Source organism: Amphiprion ocellaris, chromosome 18, assembly GCF_022539595.1.
Source record: "Amphiprion ocellaris isolate individual 3 ecotype Okinawa chromosome 18, ASM2253959v1, whole genome shotgun sequence".
Classification (NCBI taxonomy): Eukaryota; Metazoa; Chordata; class Actinopteri; family Pomacentridae; genus Amphiprion; species Amphiprion ocellaris.
Window position 1 is genome coordinate 22,454,895 of NC_072783.1, and position 21,719 is coordinate 22,476,613.

Sequence of the window (21,719 nt, forward strand, 5' to 3'; positions counted from 1 at the left end):
TGGGACTCAGTGATAAAACAACAGCAATATGTACCAGTGATAGTCACTTCATTAGCAGCAATAAGGAAATACATTTGATGGGATGTTCTAGCAGTAGCTTAATAGTTTCACTTTAGGTGCAAACTGCTATTAAGGACATAACAAAGATGCACACTTTGGTTGCATGAAGGCATCTCAAGTTTGCACCGTCTCCGGCTCATAATGATGGAGCCCTTTCATCCTAAGTTGCTCTCCAACTCAACTGGGCCACTAGCCATACTGGCACACGCCAGTGTGACAAGATGGAATTTACAGCTTAAACACAAAAGCAACCTGTGTCCTCGACTACCTTATCTAGGAAAAGTACACCTGGCAGCCTGCTTCAAAGCCAGGAGGATGGTGCAGAATCCTGTCCGGTGATACCTGGTCCAGGCCAGCCACTCAGAAACACAACCTCAGTGTTTTGTGGCATTTTGTTTGCCTGTTGTGCATGTCTGGGTTGTACTTGCTTTGTTTATTTATTATGCATTAGGCTGAGATGATTCCTTTATCCTTTACTTTAGTTATATGTGTAAATGTATTTGATCTTGTGTGTTTTAAATGTGTTAATAACATTATTATGAGTGTAATATCGTAAAATTTAGAGTAAAGGTGGATAAAACCAAATAACACTTACTTTAAACTGGACTTAGTTAAAAATTAGGCCATCAACATTCATCGTTTTCCACAGAAATTAAGTATTGTATTATACATTTTTCAGTTCTAGTACTCAGCCATTACTGAAACTCAGACAAAATAAATCTCAGATGGTACTTCCAAAAATCCTTTTAGACGCTCACCATCGATTCTTTGCAAGAAGCCAGTAAAAACTGTAGTTGTAGAGGATATATGGACCATTAAAATCATTCTGCGAAATTACAGACTATCACCAATTATAGAAAAAAGTGGTGAAGCTGGTCGAAAATATGAACACAAATACAACTAAATGTCTTCAGCCAAAATAGCTCTAATATATCACTGTAGAAAAATTCCAGTGATTTCCATCTCCCTGTGACTCACTCCTTTTTACTCTACCAGACAGCAGTGTTCCTATGAAGTGAGAGACGGATCCCAAAGAGGCACAGGGTCCGATTTCCAGACAGAGGCAGAACAATTGTGTCTTTGAGAAGCAGTCATAGTCAACGGTCAGAAAAAAAACACAACATCCTCTCTTCAGTGAAAAGCACTCCAAGCAGTTAGTCACCACTGTTAACTTGTCTACTCGCATTACAGCAAATCAAGCCTGTTAAATCTAACTCTGATGTTATAGCGATCACTCAAATGTGCTTTTTTTACGCACAGATACGGCTCATTCACACCTTTTATTTGATGGAGGAATGCATTAAAGATGGTGTTTGTGTAGATACTGGTTCTAAAAGGAGGTAGAAAGAGGAGGAATGACAATAAACTGTGTTGGGGATTGTGTCTGCTCTCAAGGAGTCATGCAAAGGCAGCTGAATTTGTTTGAACATTTATGACACCTCCCATTCACACACAATGACAATTCTCCTTGATGGAATGTCTTTGCTGAGCAGCCAATATTCAGTCCCAATCCCACCTGTTGTCTGCCTCAGATGGCCTCCAGGGCTGGAGGCTGTTTTCACCGAGGAAATCCCTGCACCAGCAGCTTTCACACACATGCACTGACTTATATACCACTCATCCACAACTACACTGACCTCTGTGCAGACTGTTAAACCTGCAGCAGACAAACATTGCACAAGCATCACAGAAGTGCTCCAGAACTGTTGGTCAGCAACAGTACCATAAGTCTGCAGATGTTATTTAAAGCAAGTGCTGCTCCAGCTGTATGCACATCAGACAGTCAGAGAAGAGGATCTAATAAGTGATATCAGCTGCTCTTTAGCTGGCATGAAAACGTGCATATTTTTTGGCTTTGTCAGTACAAGGTCCAGCTGCTCTTGCATAGTTTTTTAAAATCCTTCTGCATCCAATATCGGCCTGTCACAGTGTAGAAAAGAAAACGCAAAGGCATGGCAAATTAATTTCCAAAAAAAGAAAAAAATTCTAACAAAAAAGCCTTTATGATACAAGTACATTATAAAATTGCCGCATTAACCAGTAATGGAGAAGTAAATAAATGATTGTAATCAGCTGCAGAAGCTGCAGCGTTTAAGACAATAATACAATTAACTGTAAACTATACCAAGCCTTATCAATGATAATATAGCTAGAAATAATAGAAATAAAGGGAGCTAATAAATGAGTTTACACTACTAGACAACAGTATAAAAATTTTAATGGTACATAACAAGGCACAACCTCTTTCTAACTGTGAGAGTAGGTGAACATAGGTTGTGGACCTATATAAACTTGTTTGATTATGCAATAGTTGAAGAGAAACTTAGCATTGTTATTGGTATTTGTATTATGTGTAATAAAATAAAACTGACACCTCGTCTGATGATTGTTGTCACATTTCTAATACTTGGGCAATTACACCAACATTTTTTAAACAGGACTAACCAGAATGACAAGCACTAATAGTGGCAAGCACTAATTTGAGTAATTTGAGGTATGAATGTTTTGCAACATCCTCTTTAAAAGGCGACGTGACTTAAAAATAATGTAAGCAATGGACTCGCCTTCTTTTCATTGATCATAATAGGACTGTCATATCCTTTTTCATTCCATGATTATCATGGCCATAAGAATTCTAGATTAATTAAATGGATTAATTAAATGGCAACATAATATGTACAGAAACTGTGCGTTTTGTCTCTTTTTTTGGCAAATGAATTACACTCAAATTATGTGTGTTGGGAGGCAAAATTCTGTAAACATATTTGCACAAAGGCATACAAAAGGAGCGATTATAATTAGTGGATAGTGAAAAAGCAGCCAGATGAACTGATAAGAAAGGCCAAACATCAATACAATGTCAACTCAAACCAAAACCCATATTGGTGTCAACCAGATAGTTAGTGACACTGGACTACTTATGATATTATGATATGTGTATTACTGTGTGTATTATGTAATATTAATATGCTATCAGTCTTCCATTTTTTAAATATCACAGTTATCATCACAACTCTTATTTCATGGTAGCTATAAATTGTAATGTGGAATAATTGTTTTGTGTTTCTGTCTTTTTATGAACTTCACCCCAGTGGAGGGCTTGGCTCAGTACACAGTGCATTTTAAAGTTTTTCTGACTGCTTTCTGTGGAGCATGTAAAAGAAGCTGATTTCACTCAGAAGGGAAAAAACTGGTCCATGTAACTGCAGCCGGATGCAGTCATGTTAGGAGCTGGTCAGAGCTCAGCAGAGTCTGACTAATCATTTACCTGCAGGAGGTCATCGCTGAGGACTTCTGTTTTCTCTGCTCTGTGGGTGAGAAAAAACAACACAGAGCATACAGATTAGCATTGACAGACAGTAATGCCAGATATGTGGTTTAAAAAAACTGTGCAGTCACTTTAAATATATCTGTCACACAAATGACAATAGTCATGAAAGACTGGTTTCCATGCTTAGCCTAAAAACTAAAACAGTTTCCTGGGCATCCGTGGGAATGTTTGAAGACTGGGTGGGTCTCTTTAGTTTGTTGCCACGGCTCAATCAGCAAAGGAACAGGTTGGTATGCTGAAGCAAAACATACTGCTCAACGGCCCGCACTGCTGCATCTGCATGAAGACCTTCTATACCATGGTGATATTATTTAAAAGTCATGAACTTTGAAAAGCTTCAATTAGAATAATCTGTTAAGATAAAAAGAAAACTGTTTGTTGTTTCTGCAAGCTTTGATTTCCTTAAGCTGCAGCTTGTCGGGCTCATGGTGTTGTGCACAGACCAGCCATACAGCCCTGCTACGCCTGAGCCTATTAATAGTAAACTAATAGTTGGACTTGAAGAGGTCAGACAGATTAGATTCACTTAAAGGGAGAAGGCTGGGAAACACAGGCTAAACTCACTCTGCTTATCAGCACCTTCACACAGCCTGGTGGCTTCTGTCAAAGCATCACTGACTAAAATTAAGCTGTACTTGCAGTTCATTTAGGAAACTATCAATGCCTAGATTGGGGTTTGCTTGCTTAACACCTGCTTTTGATGCATATATGCATGGTAATATGAGAATGTCTAGGCATGCATACATGACATTGCGTACAGCAAGAAGACATGACATACAAGTGGTCTATTGTGAACTGTGAATTCCGTCTTTCTCTCAGACTACTTCACTGTCATACTTTCTGTCCCTTTACTGCTATACAACATGAAGACTGTGCAGGTATTGTGCCGAACTAATGTGCAAACTTTTCCAAGTGTAAGCTCACTCCTCTAATTGAAGGGACCTGTAGACAGTCGCTTGCCTGCATTTTGGGTAACCGGAGCTTTAAATGCAGCCTGGGCCCTCCTCCAAAAACTGCTCTCTATGAACTATAGTAACCTCATCACAGCTGCTTTCAATTACAACACAGAGGCAGAAAGCAGGGAGAAACAGAGAGACACTGACAGAGAAGGCACCATAGTTTGGGGGTCAGAAGGAAGGGGGGGTTAAAGACTCCAAAAAGTGCCAAAGCAGAATCATCTAGAGACTTGAGATGAATGGAAAGATTTTCCTTGGAGGAGATCCATATTCAAGCTGGTGAGGTAGCACATCTTCTAACCCACAGAAACCTACAGACAAGACTTCCAGTTTGCTGTGGAAGAAACGTGAGCCACGCAAGCCATACAAAGTGTGATTATAAAGCCACAGTATGGAATCCTTGTTCTGGTGGAGTCAACATGCTTGAGAGCTCTTGATGTGGTCTTGATCATAAAAACCAATGTAATAATCAAGTAAACTTTCATGAATACACTTCTATAGCTCTTACCCTTGTGCAGTTTCACCATTCACAACGTATTTGCTAGGTGACATGATGTTTAGATGGACTGGAAGATATTGCAGGATAAATGCAATGAGGAAAATACCAAAATAATGAGGTAATGCAGAAAATGGATGTAACATTGTTCAGATGTGTCTCATTTCCACAGCAGCTCCACAGACTTTCTGTATTTTTACACTGTAACATGCACTTGAAGGCGTTTTGCTGTCACAGCAAAAAAGATGTTTTTCCCACCACCAGCATCCATGCACTTTAGACACACCACTTTGCATCTGGTCCACTTAATGGGCTTTGTGGCTCATGAGCTGAATCAAATCAAAACACCATAGGAACCCAGACTAAACTGTATACACGCCAAGAGTAATACAAAAGCTTCACTGGTAGCTCGGCTGTTAATTGAGTTCTGCTTACCCATGTCAAAGTGAACAAGGACACCTGGTGATGTGTTTATGTGCCATTGCAAATATTGTCCTAACCTGGTTGTAATTGAATGATGAGAAGAAAACGTGAAGACGCTCATGTTAAAGCGCCGATAAGAGCAACATTTATGTAACCAACCCTAAAATGCCCTGTGTCATAGAGGTAAAAAACAAACTGCGTGCAGCCTAGTCAGAGGACAAATAACAAACAAAACAACAATTGTTTTGCCAACATCAGCTGACCTAGAGCGAACAGAGCTGACCCCCATCGTGCCTCACTGAAGCAACAGCCTTTGGAGAAAGTGTGTCACTGTGTGCTGCATGTGACTTCTTAACAACAAGAGATCCTCGCTGCACAGCCGTGGCCGCTAGTTCAGAATGGTAACCATGGCAATCTACTATGAAAGTGGAAAGGGAGTAAGTGATTACTGAAGCCGTGAGCACAATAGAGCGGCTGTTACTAGCCACTCAACACAATCAGCGAGCTGCGGAGTAGGAAGGGTCTGCATCTTACGGCTGCAACAGTTGGCAGCTTAAAGCATAAGGTAATGGATACTGGACCCAGATGAAAGGAGCAGGGAGGATAATGGAGTGACTCAGCCCATACAACGAACTTGATGTAGCTGATTATGTGAGTTGTTAAGCTAACATTAGATCTGGGCAAGAGAGAACATAACACGGGGGTGAAAACTGGAGGACTTCTCTCCACTGTGTAAACAGACAGCCCCATGACGAAGCAGGATCCTTCTTACTCACAGATATTTATATCCAAATGTTCGAACAAATAATAATTGCATGATTGAACAACAGTTTAGCGTACGGCCGTGTTTAGGGCTGCAACAAACATTATAGTATAACAACTAACAATATTGATTATTACTTAGTTGGTCTCCCAAATGTAAAGAACTTGTAAAAATGTCTATTTTTGTTTCCAAAATCATCTTTAAATTGTTTGTTTTGTCCAAGCTGCATCCTACAGGTCTGAAAAATATAAGATGTGCCAAAGACTGCAGTTCCGTGAATGACCACTTGAGGCTCCAAAAGGATGTCAATCCCATAGTCCCCCATGTAAAAATGTCCAACTTTATTGCAAAAATACATGTTTATAGCCTGGTGGAAACACTTTTACTCATTACAGCTAATTTACGCATTCATGAAAACTGTGCAAGGGGTGCATTTTTATATAACTCACCCGTTTAAATTGTATTGGGGCGTAAAGCCCTGCATCGTTGTTTACATGGCTATTTTGACAATCAAGGCCCGCTTCAGCTTCACTCCCACTCATCCTCTTTGGCGATTTCTGGTTTAGCCGTGAGTTAGGCGGAGTCAGTAAGGTCCTAGTCTGACTCAATGAATGTAGACTGTGGGTCTAAGGCCAGTGTTATACTTTCTGCATTCAGAAAACGTGATTTCAATTTTGTGATCAACCCAAGTCCATGTAAATACAAGCAGATTCCTCCAGCATTCTCCTCCACTTCCACTATCTACATGTTACTATTTTCAAAATCCCCTTCACCACAGAAAACGACAACATACTCAGAAAGCAAGTTTTGACAAAGACTGAGATTAGGCAATAAAACAGACGGCTTGGTATATTAAGTGAAATAGAGGAGTCTTTTAGATTGAATTGCTGTCTGAGAAGATAACGAATTGAAAATGGAATGAAATTACTTATCTGGAACCTATAAGTGAGCACATCTTTCAGTCAATTAGTCATTTTAATGGCAGTGCTTGCCTCCCTGCTTGCAAATGCTCCACCAAAACTACTTCCCCAACACTATTTTAAAGGAGGTAGTGTTGTCGCAGCCTAGGCTTACACCGCCCAAGACAACTGTGATTGTTTTTCCCCTATAACAGAATGATAGTACGGTACAGCCAGACCATTCTGCAGAGCAAACACAGCAATGTGGAGATAGCACTGGATATGCAAGTCCAGGCACTGCCAAGATGACAACAGCTGAAGCCAACACAGAAAGCTTTAAAACTCTTCTTCAGGAAACCTACAGGTGCCGTCACAAAGCGTTGGTCCACTTTTATATACAGTGAGCAGTTTTGTCATTTCAAAAGTCAAATGAAACGTGTTTATTGTCCGATAAACTGAAAGTTTTCTAAATGAGGATTTTAAACTAAATGTTCCAAACAGTAAGTAGTTTTCTCAGCTGAGACAAATTATGGTAATCATTACTGATTAAATTATCCTCATTCTGTCATGCCGCTGACATTTTCCATCTTTGCAATTTATAACTTGGATTAAAGCAGAAATTACAAACAACAGTGTAGCCTGCAATTTATCACAAGCACTACCGTATACTGTAGGCAACCCAGCTGACACACCTCACTGTTCTTGCAGCACCAGCCTATGAGCCATAGGGGAACCCCCAGAGTCACCTAACCTTGTTAATTCAACAGTGACATTTTTAAGATCCCTGTCGGGGGGGGGGGGGCGTCTTTTCAACTCGAGCACCTCTCATGTCGATCAAGGACTTTCAAATACAATGGATCTGCATGAAATTGCATAACAGCTCTGTTGATAGGCACGGCATCAAAAAGGATTATATAATATCACTGTTTATAATGTCAGGGAATTAACAACGAGGGGGTAGAAAAGCCTCTGATGAAAACAGTGTACATTCTGTGTCAGCAGTCCAGGGGATGAAATTCAAAGCATTTGTGATTATGTTTATCCCACTCTCTGAAATACCGAGAGACAGATCGCTGAGGCACTAGTTATTGAATCAAGAATTTGTGATAACCTCATCACTGTACTGACTGACTGACTGACATTACTCAGGTGAGGCACAAAATCTCCCTCAGCAACCAAGATAACATGCATCAGGGTTTCCCAAAGAATATTAAATTACGTGAGGTGGCAAGTGATGGGAGGGTTGTGACTACGTTCCTTAACTTTAAAAGGAAGTAACAGCTCAAGCATGCGTCCCCAGAGATATGGGTTTTAGTGGTTCATCTGTGTGTGTCTCAAGGATTTAAGGCCTTGTCCCTCACTTAACAGGACCCTTTGCCTTTGAACTGCCCCTTATTGGCAGCCTCTATGTGCACTCCTTCAATCAAGTTCCTTCCTCAGCCACTGAAATACTTATCTAAGGTTGATTTCCTGACAATCAGAGGTAATGTCGCTCTCACAAAAATAACAAGAGAAGGCAAAACCTAATTCTGATCTCATCCAGGGTCTGTGCAGCATGATTGTTTATTTCTATGCAGTTAGTGGTAGTAGCCTATAATAAACTACCCATATGTTATCTCCTTTAAAGGTGTTACTATCAGACTACATTAGCCTGCCGCAAACACAGATAGATACAGGGCCAGAGAGTTCATATATGGCAAACTAGAATAACCTTGTACAAAGAGATAAAAAAAAAAAAAAAATCCTTTCCTGGCTTGAATCACATGCTGTTTTTCCATGCACCTCAGTTTCACTCTCTCACTCTACATCAGTTTTCCCAGCTCTCCCTCTCTCTCCTCTCTAGAAAGCACTAGCATGTCTCTGGGAGGCTGTTTCCTGTTTGTAGAAGAAGAAGGAGAGATTTCCTCAGAGCGGCTGCTTGCTGGACACAGTGTTCTGCCTTCGCACAATCACAGGAACCCAGGGGGCAGCGGAGAGGGCCTTGTTGCACTCCAAACTTTTTGCAGACACACAAGCAGCCACAAACTTAATGAACAAAACACAGTGTGCTTGCTCACTCTAAATCCAACCACTAACAGATCACTCATTCAGATGGGCATGTATATGAGTGCACGAGGGATTAACCCTGCTTGTGCATGCACACACACATATCCAAAGGTCTGTTTTCTGCATTACACTCCTTCCAGTTTTAATTTACTGCTGGTACAGTGCAGAGAGGAAATTATGAGTATTCCAGCTGCCCTCCTTCTACTGGTATTGAGTTTTGGCTGCAGCAACATTATTGGAGCAGATTCTCTCAGCAGACCTTGATGATAGTGTTACCATCAAATAAACACTGAACGGATGGCAACATGGCAATTAATCAGTCTAATTCTCCTAACGTCTGTCAGCTTCTAATAGTTTGTCTGCCTATGTGTGATTAGTTTCATTTTCTGTTAATTTATTGCTTTTCAGTTAGTCCGTTTATCAATAAGTATATAATACGGAAAACATAATAAGTAATGCTTTGACTCCAAAGTAACCTCTAACAATGAGTATTCCTCGAAAAATAGTTCATGGAAAACACCACACTGTAATGAAAAACATATAATGTTTGATTACTTGTTTGTTCTGCATTATGTGTTTCTTTTGGATTATACCAAGGGCAGAAACAGGGAAGATTTGTACACAAGGATACAATACCTGAGGTGATTATTTACTTATCAGACTGGCAAAATTATGTGGAACAAGAAAGCACAACTACAACTGAAATAATTACCTTTGATTATTTAACTGTTCATGTGCCAACAAAAACATGCCAAGTTTGGACTTGAATTTTTCACTATTTCTGATATATCAAAGATATTTGATGATTAATCAGTGGAAATTGTAATTGTACCTGTCCCCTCTACCTTAAAAAAAAATCACTAACAATGGAAACGTTGCATAATCCTTAGATATGAAGGAGAAATTTACATAAGTTAGAGTTCCTGGCTTGTCACTGACTTTATCTGGCACCATCCGGTACTAGATACACGTCCACCTGAGGTGCCAAACATAATTGACCTTTACATAAATATGCCAACATCCACAAAATACACACACCTCTGCCACTCATCATGACCTTCTATAATGAAAAGATCCTTTACCTGTCCCACCCTCATGCTCTCACAAAGCCTGCCTGAAGCCATCACTACTTCAGATATCCAGTTACACAGAGACACTGGGAGTCATCACATAGCAACATGACAGCACTAGCTGAGAGGTGGATTCAGCAAAATATGTTATCTTTGCTTGGATTAATTCTTTTCCTAAAAGTGCCCATTAGCTCAGACAATGCTGCTTCAACTTCAGAGGGGGATGAAGTGAAAGCAGGCAGGTACATCCATCACTGTATCTCATTAATCAAGTTTATATACATTAACTTTGATGCGTGTCTGAAGCTAAGTGTCTTGTGTTTCACAAATGGACTTTCTACTACTTTATCAGCACTTTATTCCAACGTTGCTGCAGTGTAGAGAGAATAACAGCTCATGCACTGCTTCAGCACATTTCTCCTGTCTCACTGTCATCTTGTCCCATCAAGATAATGTCTGAATTCAGCTGCACAGGAGCAAGTAAGAACAGATATGGGCTGGGCAGCAGAGACACGTCAACATATTGTCAGAATTAGATATAAGTTACAGGCTTTAAAACTCATCAGTGTCATATTATTTGTTCAGTTAGGAAACTAGCATTTTGGTGGTTTTCTCCCCATCTGTAGGTCACATAATTCACTGTCTGGTCTGCACACTCAGTGTTTAAATCCTCATTCTGCATCAGCACTTGTAAAAGAAGACTCTTGCAAATATATATATATATATATATATATATATATATATATATATATATATATATATATATATATATATATATATAAAACCGCTTCTTCCCAATTCAGGTTTCACTATGAGTCTTTAGAGTCCCATGTCTTTTAGCTTGACTGTCAACCATTAAGAGCAAATGATTCATTCATCACAGACTGTCCTCCTTGACACAGCTCATGTGATTTTTTTTTTTTTTTTTTTTTTTTTTTTTACGTTTCATCGCCACAACCGCAAGACAGTGTTAGAATAGTGAATGATTAGAAGTGAAATTATATCCACAAGCATTGGAAGACAGGTCAAAAGACCAAAACAGAGTGCGTTTGCTACTTTGCTAATGAGCTCTCAGTGAGCAAACAGACTTCGGTACTTGCCTGCCAACTGTCTGATTGGCGAGCTGCTTCATCCGATTGAACTGCTTCTTCATTTTCGCTCCTTTGCCAGTCGAGTCTTCGGAAGTTACGCTTCAAAACCGGCCTTTGGTTTGTCATGAAGTTCAACGGGCCTCTCCCAAATTTCCAAGCTGTCGCTATGACAGGGAAAAACAAGCGAGAGCCATTGAGCCCAAAGCCAATTAAAAATAGTTTGTAGCCTCGCTAGCCTGTAAGCTAGCCGTCCCCAAGTGGAGCTTCTAGAGGAAAGTTTCCGTTGGGGGCGACGGCATGATCCGCGAACCTCCTTTTCTGTCTGTTCACCAACATTAAAGTGTCCCAGTGAGCCTCGGGTAACTTTCACCGGCTTCTCATGGCTCGTCTCGGCGGCTGCGTTGACCGTTAGCCGGCGAGCTAACGAGCTGGATAATCCGTCGGCCGCTTTCTCCCGGAGCAGAACGGGGCAGGGGGGCGAGTGTACAGCCGCAGCTCACCTCTGCAGACACACACACACAGACACAGACAGACAGACAGGGAGGACCGACGGAGCACCGCTGCTTCTGCCAGCCTCCACCACCTCCTCCTGACAGCACTCACATACTGCACTCACGGACAAAATGCTGAGACAAATCTCAAAGAGGATTTTACACCTGTAGGATATCTGGAGAAAACACCTTTTACTGTATTAAAAAAGTTGCTTTTTCGCAGGTGCGTAGACTATAGGGGACTCAGGGGGACATGTGCGCCTCAGTATTTAAAACGTGATCATAACCTCCAATGAAAACAAGGAAGAAGTCTATCTATCTATCTATCTATCTATCTATCTATCTATCTATCTATCTATCTATCTATCTATCTATCTATCTATCTATCTATCTATCTATCTATCTATCTATCTATCTATCTATCTATCTATGTATGTCTGGAACAGGTGCTCAATAGCTGTGGAAGTAAAAATCAGTCATGAGCTCGCAGGTTATCATTTATTATCTACGTGTTAATTTTATGTACAGGTACCCTTGCTGCTGTGGTACTATTATTGTTAATAGAATAACCATCTGGTAGCTCAGCACAATTCTTGAAGCGCATAACAGTCGAATGGTCTGAGATCAACCAGAAAAGACATGTTTACACTCCCAAAGAGGTTTTGGTTTTTAGGGAAGAAGGAATCAGTGGTTGTTATATGGTATGGAAACTGATAACGGTTGTATTTCTATGCATGCATACCGAGCAGTTAAAAGGAATTTCTGACTGTTAGCTATGAATGCTGTTGCATTCATAGTTAACACAATAAAATAACCATCAGAAATCTGTGGAAATCGGCCATTCTCTTTCAACTCAATGCAATGATGGTACATGTTGCTTGGTTAGTGACCTTCCGCTGTACTCTTTCCACACTTATTGGATACTTTGAATGCACTATATAGGGTGTAACAATTGTAACTTAACACATATTTAGTGCACTACATTGAGTAGTGTGTGATTTCTGACACAGTCAAGCACTTTAAATACAACATTTACCCATAAACCCTGTTTCTATTTTGAGCAATTTAAAGTAGGTATTAGAAAAAATGAAAAAGTAACATTTGTAGATATTTCTTTATGACAATCCATAATTATTCAAAGTAATAATAACCCTGGCTACTTTGGATTCGTTCATTTATGTATATTACAATAGAAATGTAATTTTTGTGCACTATGTTGTTACGTTTTTAGTGCAGTTACAAAGGAATGGTGCAAACTGAATGTGGGAATGTACTTGTGTGTGTGATTCGCTTGTAGAGTCTCATCTATCATTATCATTATTACATTTTATTTTTATACAGCTTTTGCATGATATTTATTAGCTCTTTTTACTGCTCTTTTGCACGGGTGAGGACTGCACTTTCAGTTCCCTTGATTGATAATGATATATTGATAGTGATTTGTGTATGCTCCATTTGACAAAGATACCTGCTGGCTTTCAGGTCCAACCAGGGATGTCACGAGAACAGATATTTCAGTGCCAAGTCAATGCCAAATATATGGAAAAATGACAGTACCCATGTTCTATGATAATGAAAGTGTCAATAGTACAGTGGATATTGCAGATACTGGACTATAGCCATGTGTAACTAGTGACACCTGGTGGTTCTCCTCTGTCTGCTTCTGACTAGGAGATGAGCTAATAAAGTCAGTTAGGTCATTGGGCTTCAGTCTGTGTTTGGTGATTTGTGGTTAAGAGATTTGTTCAATGTTTTAGGAGTAGCTGGTTCCACAAAATTTAATGTGGATGTGCTTTTCTTTTTAACATCTTTGGACATTGCAGTAGTCCAATGTGATTTTAAATGATGCTTATAAAAAATGTTTTTATTCTGCTTGGGAATGTTTAATGATGAATGCAATGATTCATTTTGTACCTACTGTTTGTTCTTATTACAGTGATTGCTCAGCGTGCTATTACATTGTTTCCTGGAGGCCTTTTAGGTTTTATCTGTAAGATTTGTTTGCTTTAGTTAGTCTGGTCTGGCCTTACATGGCCTCTTGATGAAAAGTCCACAGGGTGCGTTTTATGAAGGCAGACTTAATCCTCCCATTTTTGGTAACTGCTTGCTAATTCTACTGGATTCTCATGTGCAGTAAGGTGTGAATGAAGCAAATGATTACACCCTTTTTGGATGAATATAATGTTGAAGTTTTTGCATGTGCATTTTGGACAATAAATATTAGCACTTACACAACCATATTCATTATTTCATGATTTATTATGTGTTTAGCCTCTAGTGTAAGGCTCAACACATTTTCATTGTGTTTTTTTTTTTAAGTGCATTTTGAAGCATTGCATGAGGGAAAAAAAAGAAATTTCCTTAATTTCATTCAAAAATGTTATGCTCCCTTTAGGTGTTCTTTTCATTTAAAAAAAAAAAAAATAATTAACATTATAGGGAACTGAAACACCTTTTTTCCAGCAAAATTCTAGAGCAGCCAACATTCAGATCACATGACTGATCATGGTGCTTTTTTTGTTGTCTTTCCCTCCAGACAGCAAGAAACATGGGTAATGTCGGCTGACATTGTTTAATTTCATAGTTACATGTATTGTATCTTGTTTAATTATCTAATTCAATATTTTGTCTGTTTAATATAGTTAAATAGTAAATGCAATTAAATTCTATTAAACAGACAAAATATTGAATTAGATAATTAAACAAGATACAATACATGTAATTATGAAATAAAACAAAATTGAATTTTTTTTTCTTTCCCAATATGTAATTTTTTGATTAAATCTTGAAGGTTTTTCTTTTTAAATGCTTTACCACCTTTTAATGTTTAATTTTCTTTTTAAGTGCTTCATTGTATTTTCTGTTTAATTCCTATTTGAATTTTTATTGTTTTTAAGATGTAATTTTCTAATTAAACATTTAACTTTTTAATTAAATGTTTTGTCTTTTTAAGTTACTTTTTTCTGTTTTATTTTCATAGGCGCAGTGAGAGAGAGAGAGAGACAGGAAACAGGTGAGAAGAGTTGGGGAGAACATACAGCAAAGGGCCGTGAGCGGGATTCGAACCCGGGCCGCTGTGTCGGCGACCAGCCTCTGTATGTGGGTCGCCCGCTCAACTCGTTGAGCTATACGGGGACCGCTTTGTCTTTTTAAAGTTTTAATGATCTAATTAAATGTTTAGTATTTTTTAGCTGTTTAATTGTATTTTTTGAATGTGTAATTATCGAATGTATTTTCTCTGTAATGTTGAATATTTGTATTTGAAAAATTCTGTATAATTTCATAGATGCATGTATTGTATCATGTGTAATTTTCAAATTCAATATTTTGTCTGTTTAATAGAATGTAATTGTATTTAATGTTTAACTCTATTAAACAGACAAAATATTGAATTTGAAAATTACACATGATACAATACATGCATCTATGAAATTATACAGAATTTTTCAAATACAAATATTCAACATTACAGAGAAAATACATTCGATAATTACACATTCAAAAAATACAATTAAACAGCTAAAAAATACTAAACATTTAATTAGATCATTAAAACTTTAAAAAGACAAAGCGGTCCCCGTATAGCTCAACGAGTTGAGCGGGCGACCCACATACAGAGGCTGGTCGCCGACACAGCGGCCCGGGTTCGAATCCCGCTCACGGCCCTTTGCTGTATGTTCTCCCCAACTCTTCTCACCTGTTTCCTGTCTCTCTCTCTCTCTCTCACTGTGCCTATGAAAATAAAAAAGTAACTTAAAGAGACAAAACATTTAATTAAAAAGTTAAATGTTTAATTAGAAAATTACATCTTAAAAACAATAAAAATTCAAATAGGAATTAAACAGAAAATACAATGAAGCACTTAAAAAGAAAATTAAACATTAAAAGGTGGTAAAGCATTTAAAAAGAAAAACCTTCAGGATTTAATCAAAAAATTACATATTGGGAAAGAAAAAAATTTCAAACAAGCCGATAAAACATTTGAAAAAACAATTAAACATTAAAAACACTAAACATTTCGAAATCAAATCAGACATTAGAAAAGAATAAAAGGTGAGAAAAGAGCATAACAACATTTAAGAAGAATCAAACTAAAGACAACATTGGAAAAGACACCAGTTAGACTTTGGAAGATCAAATTAAACAGACAAGACAATAAAACGATGAAAAAGAGCAAAAACAGACAAAGTTCTTAAAGCGTTTTCTAGTCTGAAATGAAAACATCAAGTTGTTTCTTCAAACATTTCCTCTTTCTGTGTTCTTGGTTTGATTGTGGTAAGATTTACTAAGAATTCATTTAAGAAAACTGCTTTCCAGATAAAGTCTACTAGTAGTTGAAGGCATTGATCAAACTGTTACCTTCTGATCTCCACAAACTTTACTGTTCAGTGAAGAGAATCAAAGTTTGTTCAGGATTTCTAAAAAACCCACAGGTGAAGGTCTGACAAGAACTCAGATTGATGGTCTAAATGTGAAATCAAGACTCATGGTCACAAGTTTTAAGGCTTCTGTTAACCAGAAAGTTCAAACTAACAGAGAAGTACTGAGAAACTTCTAAAATTTCGGTCCTCAGACTGTCTGAAGGTTCAAACTAACAGAGAAGTACTCAAGAAGTTTTAGGTTTTCAGTCCTCAGACTGTCTGAAGGTTCAAACTAACAGAGAACTACTCAGGAACTTAGAAGATATCAGCCCTTGGACTCAATCTAACAGAGAACTACTGTGGGACTTAGAAAATTTCAGCCCTCAGACTGTCTGAAGTTTCAAACTAACAGAGAACTACTCAGGAACTTAGAAGATATCAGTCCTTGGACTGTCTGAAAGTTCAATCTAACAGAGAACTACTGTGGAACTTAGAAAATTTCAGCCCTCAGACTGTGTGAAAGCTCAGGTCCTGAGGACTCGGGAGGTGTGGAGGCTTTGGAAAGTCTTGGAACTGAGGGTTCAACCCTCCAGCACAAACGCTGAAGTCCAACCTCCTGAGAAAAATGGTCGAAAATGACAAAAAATAGATGACAAATGCGTGAAAAAAAGAAGGTTTGGTATCTGAGTGAGTAGCTCACTGGGTAAGAAGAGAGGCTACCAACTGGAAGGTAGCTGGTTCAAGACCCACCACTGGCATTTTTCTTTGTTTTTGTCAGGATTTTGATAAAAATTTAAGAAGCCAAAGTAGCACAATTTTTAAATGTATTTATTACCGTAAATCAGTAAAAAATAAAAAACTGATAATCAGTAAATCAGTCAGCCCAGAATTACTACAATTCTACAATGTATGTCTCTTTCCTTTGACTTGTTATTTGCATAATATACGATGTATATGATGGCGTTTTTTCATCCCAAAGGCTATACTATGATGTTTTCTAAGAGACATACGATGCTACTCTGTTTGTTCTGGCCCTGGGCCACTGCACTCCTCCTCTGTTGTTTTCTGGATTATACTCAGCTGCATGCCTTCGTCCACCAGGCCTCCGTTGACTCGTCCCGCCTGCCGTCTCTGGAGCTGAAGCTGGATTGGAACAGACCAAAGTACAGTCCAATCACGATGCCAGCTGCCTCTCAAAAGGCTCCTTCATCTGGCGGCACTTCTTCTGAGGGGAAGCTGAGCTGGCCCAGCAGAACTTTGGAGATGTGTTCCAGTGGTTGGTGGATCTGTGGGGAGATAGAGAGGGACCTTTGAATTGTTCAGAAAGGAAAACAGGGAACCCATTGGTAGTTTTAGTTTAGGGTGCTACTGCAGTGTGTTTTTGGGTTTTAAGAGGTGAACAGGAAGAGTTTTTTTTCGTATTGATTATCTTTTACTTTGTTTCTGGTTAGAATGCCCATCAATGTCAACATGAAGTTCACTTTTAGTTCTGTTTATTTATTTTTATTTTACTAACACCCATTTGTTTTTAAACCCCTCACATGTTGTGTTGTTGTAAACTTACTCTTTCAAATAAATTCTCATCTAACCCTCTGGAAACCAGCGTTTGGACTGTTTTTGTGTTGCTCCTCACCCACTGACAGCTGTGGACTAAAGGCTATACTGTGACGTTTTTAGAGCGACATGCTATACTATGATGTTTGTTGGGCGACACGCTATACTATAGGCTTTTTTAATTGACATATTACTGTGACGTTTTTTTGTTTTTGTTTTTTTGTTTTTTTTTAGCAACATATAAGAATTCAAACAGTTTTAAAAGTTACTATACTTTTACTTGTGCAATGAAATTATTATTCTATGGCATTTTTTAGCTGACATATTATACTCTGATGTTTTCTTGAATTACATACTATTTTGACAATATGCTGCACTATGACATTTTTTGAACCACATATCATACATGCCAATTTTATGCAACATCCTATCATTTTGCGCTTTTTGAACCACATAATAATCTATGTTTTGTTTTTTTTTCTTGCCAACATGCTGTACTATGAACTACAGGCCATACTGTTATTCTTGAGTAAAGCATACTATACTTTGACATTTTCTGAACTACATCCTATACTATGGCGTTATACACAGAGTGCTTTGGTTACATGTTGATTTATAATCTAGATTTTTTTCTGTTTTGTTTTTTGACAGGATTACCACAGACCTGACTGTGAACACCGTCAACACCCACCTGAGGGAGACGCTGCCTAAGATCTCAAGGCTGCTTGGTTGTGGTCTTTCTGGCACGTACTCTTCCAAGATGAGCCGGAAAGTTTAACACTGATGGAATGACACCAGGTCTAAGCCGACAAACTTCCAATTCCTCCTCAACCCATAGTCTCTGGGAAACCTACATGGAGTAAGAAAAGTAGACAGACAAGTAAATAAGTCTGTACACAACATATTAAAAAGAAATCATGCTAATAAATTAAGTACAAAGAACAATTCAATTATTTGAGAGCAGTCCTAAAGAACTGCCTGTAATCCCAATCATCACCTATGAAAAGTCATTCCAAGTTTCCTTGTCTCAATCGTACGACATAGTGTGTAATTGTATGCAGCACAGTGAGCCGGCATACTTCTTGTTTCCGTTTTCACGCCGTCTACATCAACGGAATGCACTGAAACTTTGCCCCCACTAGCTTAGCCTCGCTGTAGCACGCAGCTCAAAGGGGCGTGTCCTATCTACTCATTCATATCTATGAGAACAACGGTGGCTGCACATAAGGACGCCTGACGTTGATTAGCTGCGTAAATACCATTATATACAGTCTATGGTAAATACGTATGTGAATCGCATCATTGGCTGCAGCAGCCAGTCACCGGTCACTCACTGACTCACATTGAAAAATAACACTGAATGAATTGTTACGTTTTTATTTTATTTACAATTTAGGTTGGATTTTTTTTTTTTTGTGCGCAGCGCAGATTCTCTGTGCGCGGAGACCGTGTCAGCAGTGCGCAATTGCGCACGCACGCAGCTTAGAGGGAACAGTGGTCCTGAGGTGTTTTCATTGTCCGTTTTTGTTGACTGTTACAAGGATTCAATGATTCAAGGTTCTTTATTGTCACAAAAGTGATAATCTTACTTTATATCCATTACAGAGATCACAGTGGGTGGAAAGTGTTCCAAACATTTCGTTCATACTGTTAAAACACAGGAGGGCAGCAAAGTATTAGAAACACTTTTCAGTGTAATGCTGTCTGATGCACAACCATCACCTATTACAGTCTCACGTCGTGTTATTTATTTCATAGCTGTTTGTACAAATAACTCGGAATATGGTAAAATGATTTTTATAACTGTATTGTATATATAATGTAAAATATACATTTTGCAATTTTAAAAAAAAAATATATATAAGGTGTTAAAATATCCACTGTGCAAAAATATTAAAATGGTAACATAACATAGTGTAAATAATGTGTAAAAATTTGTTTTAAACATATACAATGTGTCCAGTATAAAAAAGGCAAAAGAAAATATATATGTATTGCAAAATATATAGTGTTCAAAACTGTAAAAACTATTTTTAAAATTAAAAATATACAATGTGCAAAAGAAGTTTATCTTTATAGGCTGCTAAGATGAACTTTTTCTACTTGTTGGACAGACTGCTGTCTGTAAATAAGTAATGACTGATTTTTATTAGAATTACAAGTATCTATTAGATTAGCAGGGTTACATTCAATGTTTTTAATTTCGTGACAAGTGGGTAAAAATCCTTAGATAATTAATACAAAACACTTGCAGTGGTGGTCTCTGTCGGAATCTTACTGGAAATATCAGCAGCACCAAGTCTGGGAACGGAGCCCACATCCTTTTGCTGTGAGGCTATAAAAGAAGCTAAATATTCACTGTTAATGCCAGTCAGCACTGGTAACTGACACCAGTAAAGCAGCTCAGAGAGGCTTCTGTCTACAGCCAAATGCATGATGCTTCTGTAAGATCAAGTTGTAGATATAAGATAAAGACTTGCACTTCAGCTGGTTGTCAACTCAGTTATTTAAAATACACTAAATGTATATGTCTTGATGCAGAAGTCACAGCTGCACACAGGTGCAAATACTGATGTGGGTCACTGAGCTCTTTGTCACAGTTCTTGCAGCTATATAGCTTGATGTGAACATTCATGCACTGGGATAAATTGTAGGATGTATAAAGTGTATAAGAAGTATAAGCTAACAACATAATAGAAAAGCAATAACTCTGTTAGATTGGTAAAAATCAGTAAGCTAAAAATAAAACTAGAATAAAAAAATAATGATAGTCATAAATTAAGATTTTACAGTTTATTAAATATACTGTACATGATACTGGAAGTGACACTGCACACATTATTGAGAAAGTAATGCTGTAAATGATAAATGAATGTTTGAGCTAAAATATGTAATCTGGCAGCGGTTGCCATAACCTGGACTGATTTCACTGTGGTGGGATTTCCCACACAATTAGCACAGAAATGTGTCAGAGATGCTTTGAATTCTATATTTCACATGAGACTGGATGGATGTCCTGCCATTGTTCTGTGCATATTTAGTCTCTTCCCTGACTCTCGGTTACTGTCAGTTGCCCTATAGTTGTTGTTTCCCCCATTCATTCTTTTTTATGATTTTAGATGGTTTTGGTCAGAGAAGAAAGAAGAATCACTTCACCTCCATTTTTCAAATTCAGAACTGGGTTTATATATCTAGAGGCTGCCAAAGGGATAAATATCCAATACAGATTTATATATGAAACCAAAACAAACCAAGTTTCTGTATAAAACATACTCTACAGATCATCAGTCTAGAGTTTAGATGAGCCGGTTTGACAACTTGTTTGTCAGTTCCAAGCAAATTTCCAAAGTGAAGATGAATTATGCCTAAAATTTAAATTGAAATGCTGCCACACTGATGGAAGCTAGAGGTTATTCAATGTGCTTTACAGGCAAAGGTGGAAATAAAAACATGTGAACAACAAACCAGTAATAACATCGGAGTCAAATTTAATGAATTCAATTAATACATAAAAACAGTAATGACAAGCTGAATAAATTGCACACAGTTTTTTAAAAATAATTAAAACTGATTGACAAAACTTTAAAAGAAATGTTAAAAAAATACAGATACAATAAAATAGAAAAATATGTTGAACATATTGACTATTGTAATGTTATTTTTTTTAAGTACTAATGACAGATATCTTTAAAATAATGACAATCAATAATAAAACAATGTAAGACAAAGAACTGCGATTTTAAGAAATACAGATTTTTGACGTGGACATATTTTTTTTCCTTTGAGTTTTCTAAATCTAGCCTGAAAACATGGGGAGAAAAATTGTAAAATAACAGAATATTATTTTCCATTTTTTCAGTCTGTAATATTTATTTTCTTTAGAATAACAGCCAGTATCTGTAAAATACTAATATTTTATGCTGATTTAATACAGTAAAAAATGTTATTTTATAGTCAAGTGTGGTAATAGAACCAATGGGCATTTATTTTATACAGATTTTTTTTTTCAATTTTCTCCTGTTTTGTTTTTTTTTATTTATTCTTATTTGCAGCATATTAATAAAACATTTTTGTAAGATTTGACTAATTATTATGAAGAATTTCACAGAACATGGAAAATCTGTAAAGCATCAGCAAGATATTACATTTAACAACTGTTTTAAAAGCTAATTTTGTGT

At 37.6% G+C, this 21,719-nt stretch overlaps 1 protein-coding gene and 1 long non-coding RNA gene across 6 annotated transcripts in view; both read right to left on the bottom strand.

Moving 5' to 3' along the window:
• Positions 1-11,666, bottom strand: part of arhgap17a (Rho GTPase activating protein 17a) — a 35,506-nt gene extending 23,840 nt beyond the window's left edge. For 2 of the 4 annotated variants that reach the window (XM_023291054.3, XM_023291053.3), the window contains exons 1-2: positions 11,145-11,665; positions 3,329-3,368 (exon numbers count right to left, since the gene is read on the bottom strand). In XM_023291054.3, coding sequence (XP_023146822.2) covers positions 3,329-3,368; positions 11,145-11,197 — 93 coding nt within the window. In that variant the 5' untranslated portion in view covers positions 11,198-11,665. Of the gene's footprint in view, positions 1-3,328; positions 3,369-11,144 lie in introns of all 4 variants that reach the window. The other 2 variants (XM_023291056.3, XM_023291055.3) reach the window with 2 other exon arrangements.
• A 3,554-nt stretch (positions 11,667-15,220) lies between these two features.
• On the bottom strand, positions 15,221-18,887 carry LOC129347442 (uncharacterized). 2 transcript variants are annotated; one of them, XR_008599558.1, is made up of 3 exons: positions 18,539-18,887; positions 18,233-18,391; positions 15,221-17,273 (listed from the first exon to the last, which is right to left on the bottom strand). It is a non-coding gene; the product is annotated as an uncharacterized LOC129347442 (long non-coding RNA). The 2 variants fall into 2 exon arrangements; XR_008599559.1 differs by having other exon boundaries at positions 15,221-17,295.
• Positions 18,888-21,719: the final 2,832 nt, after the last annotated feature.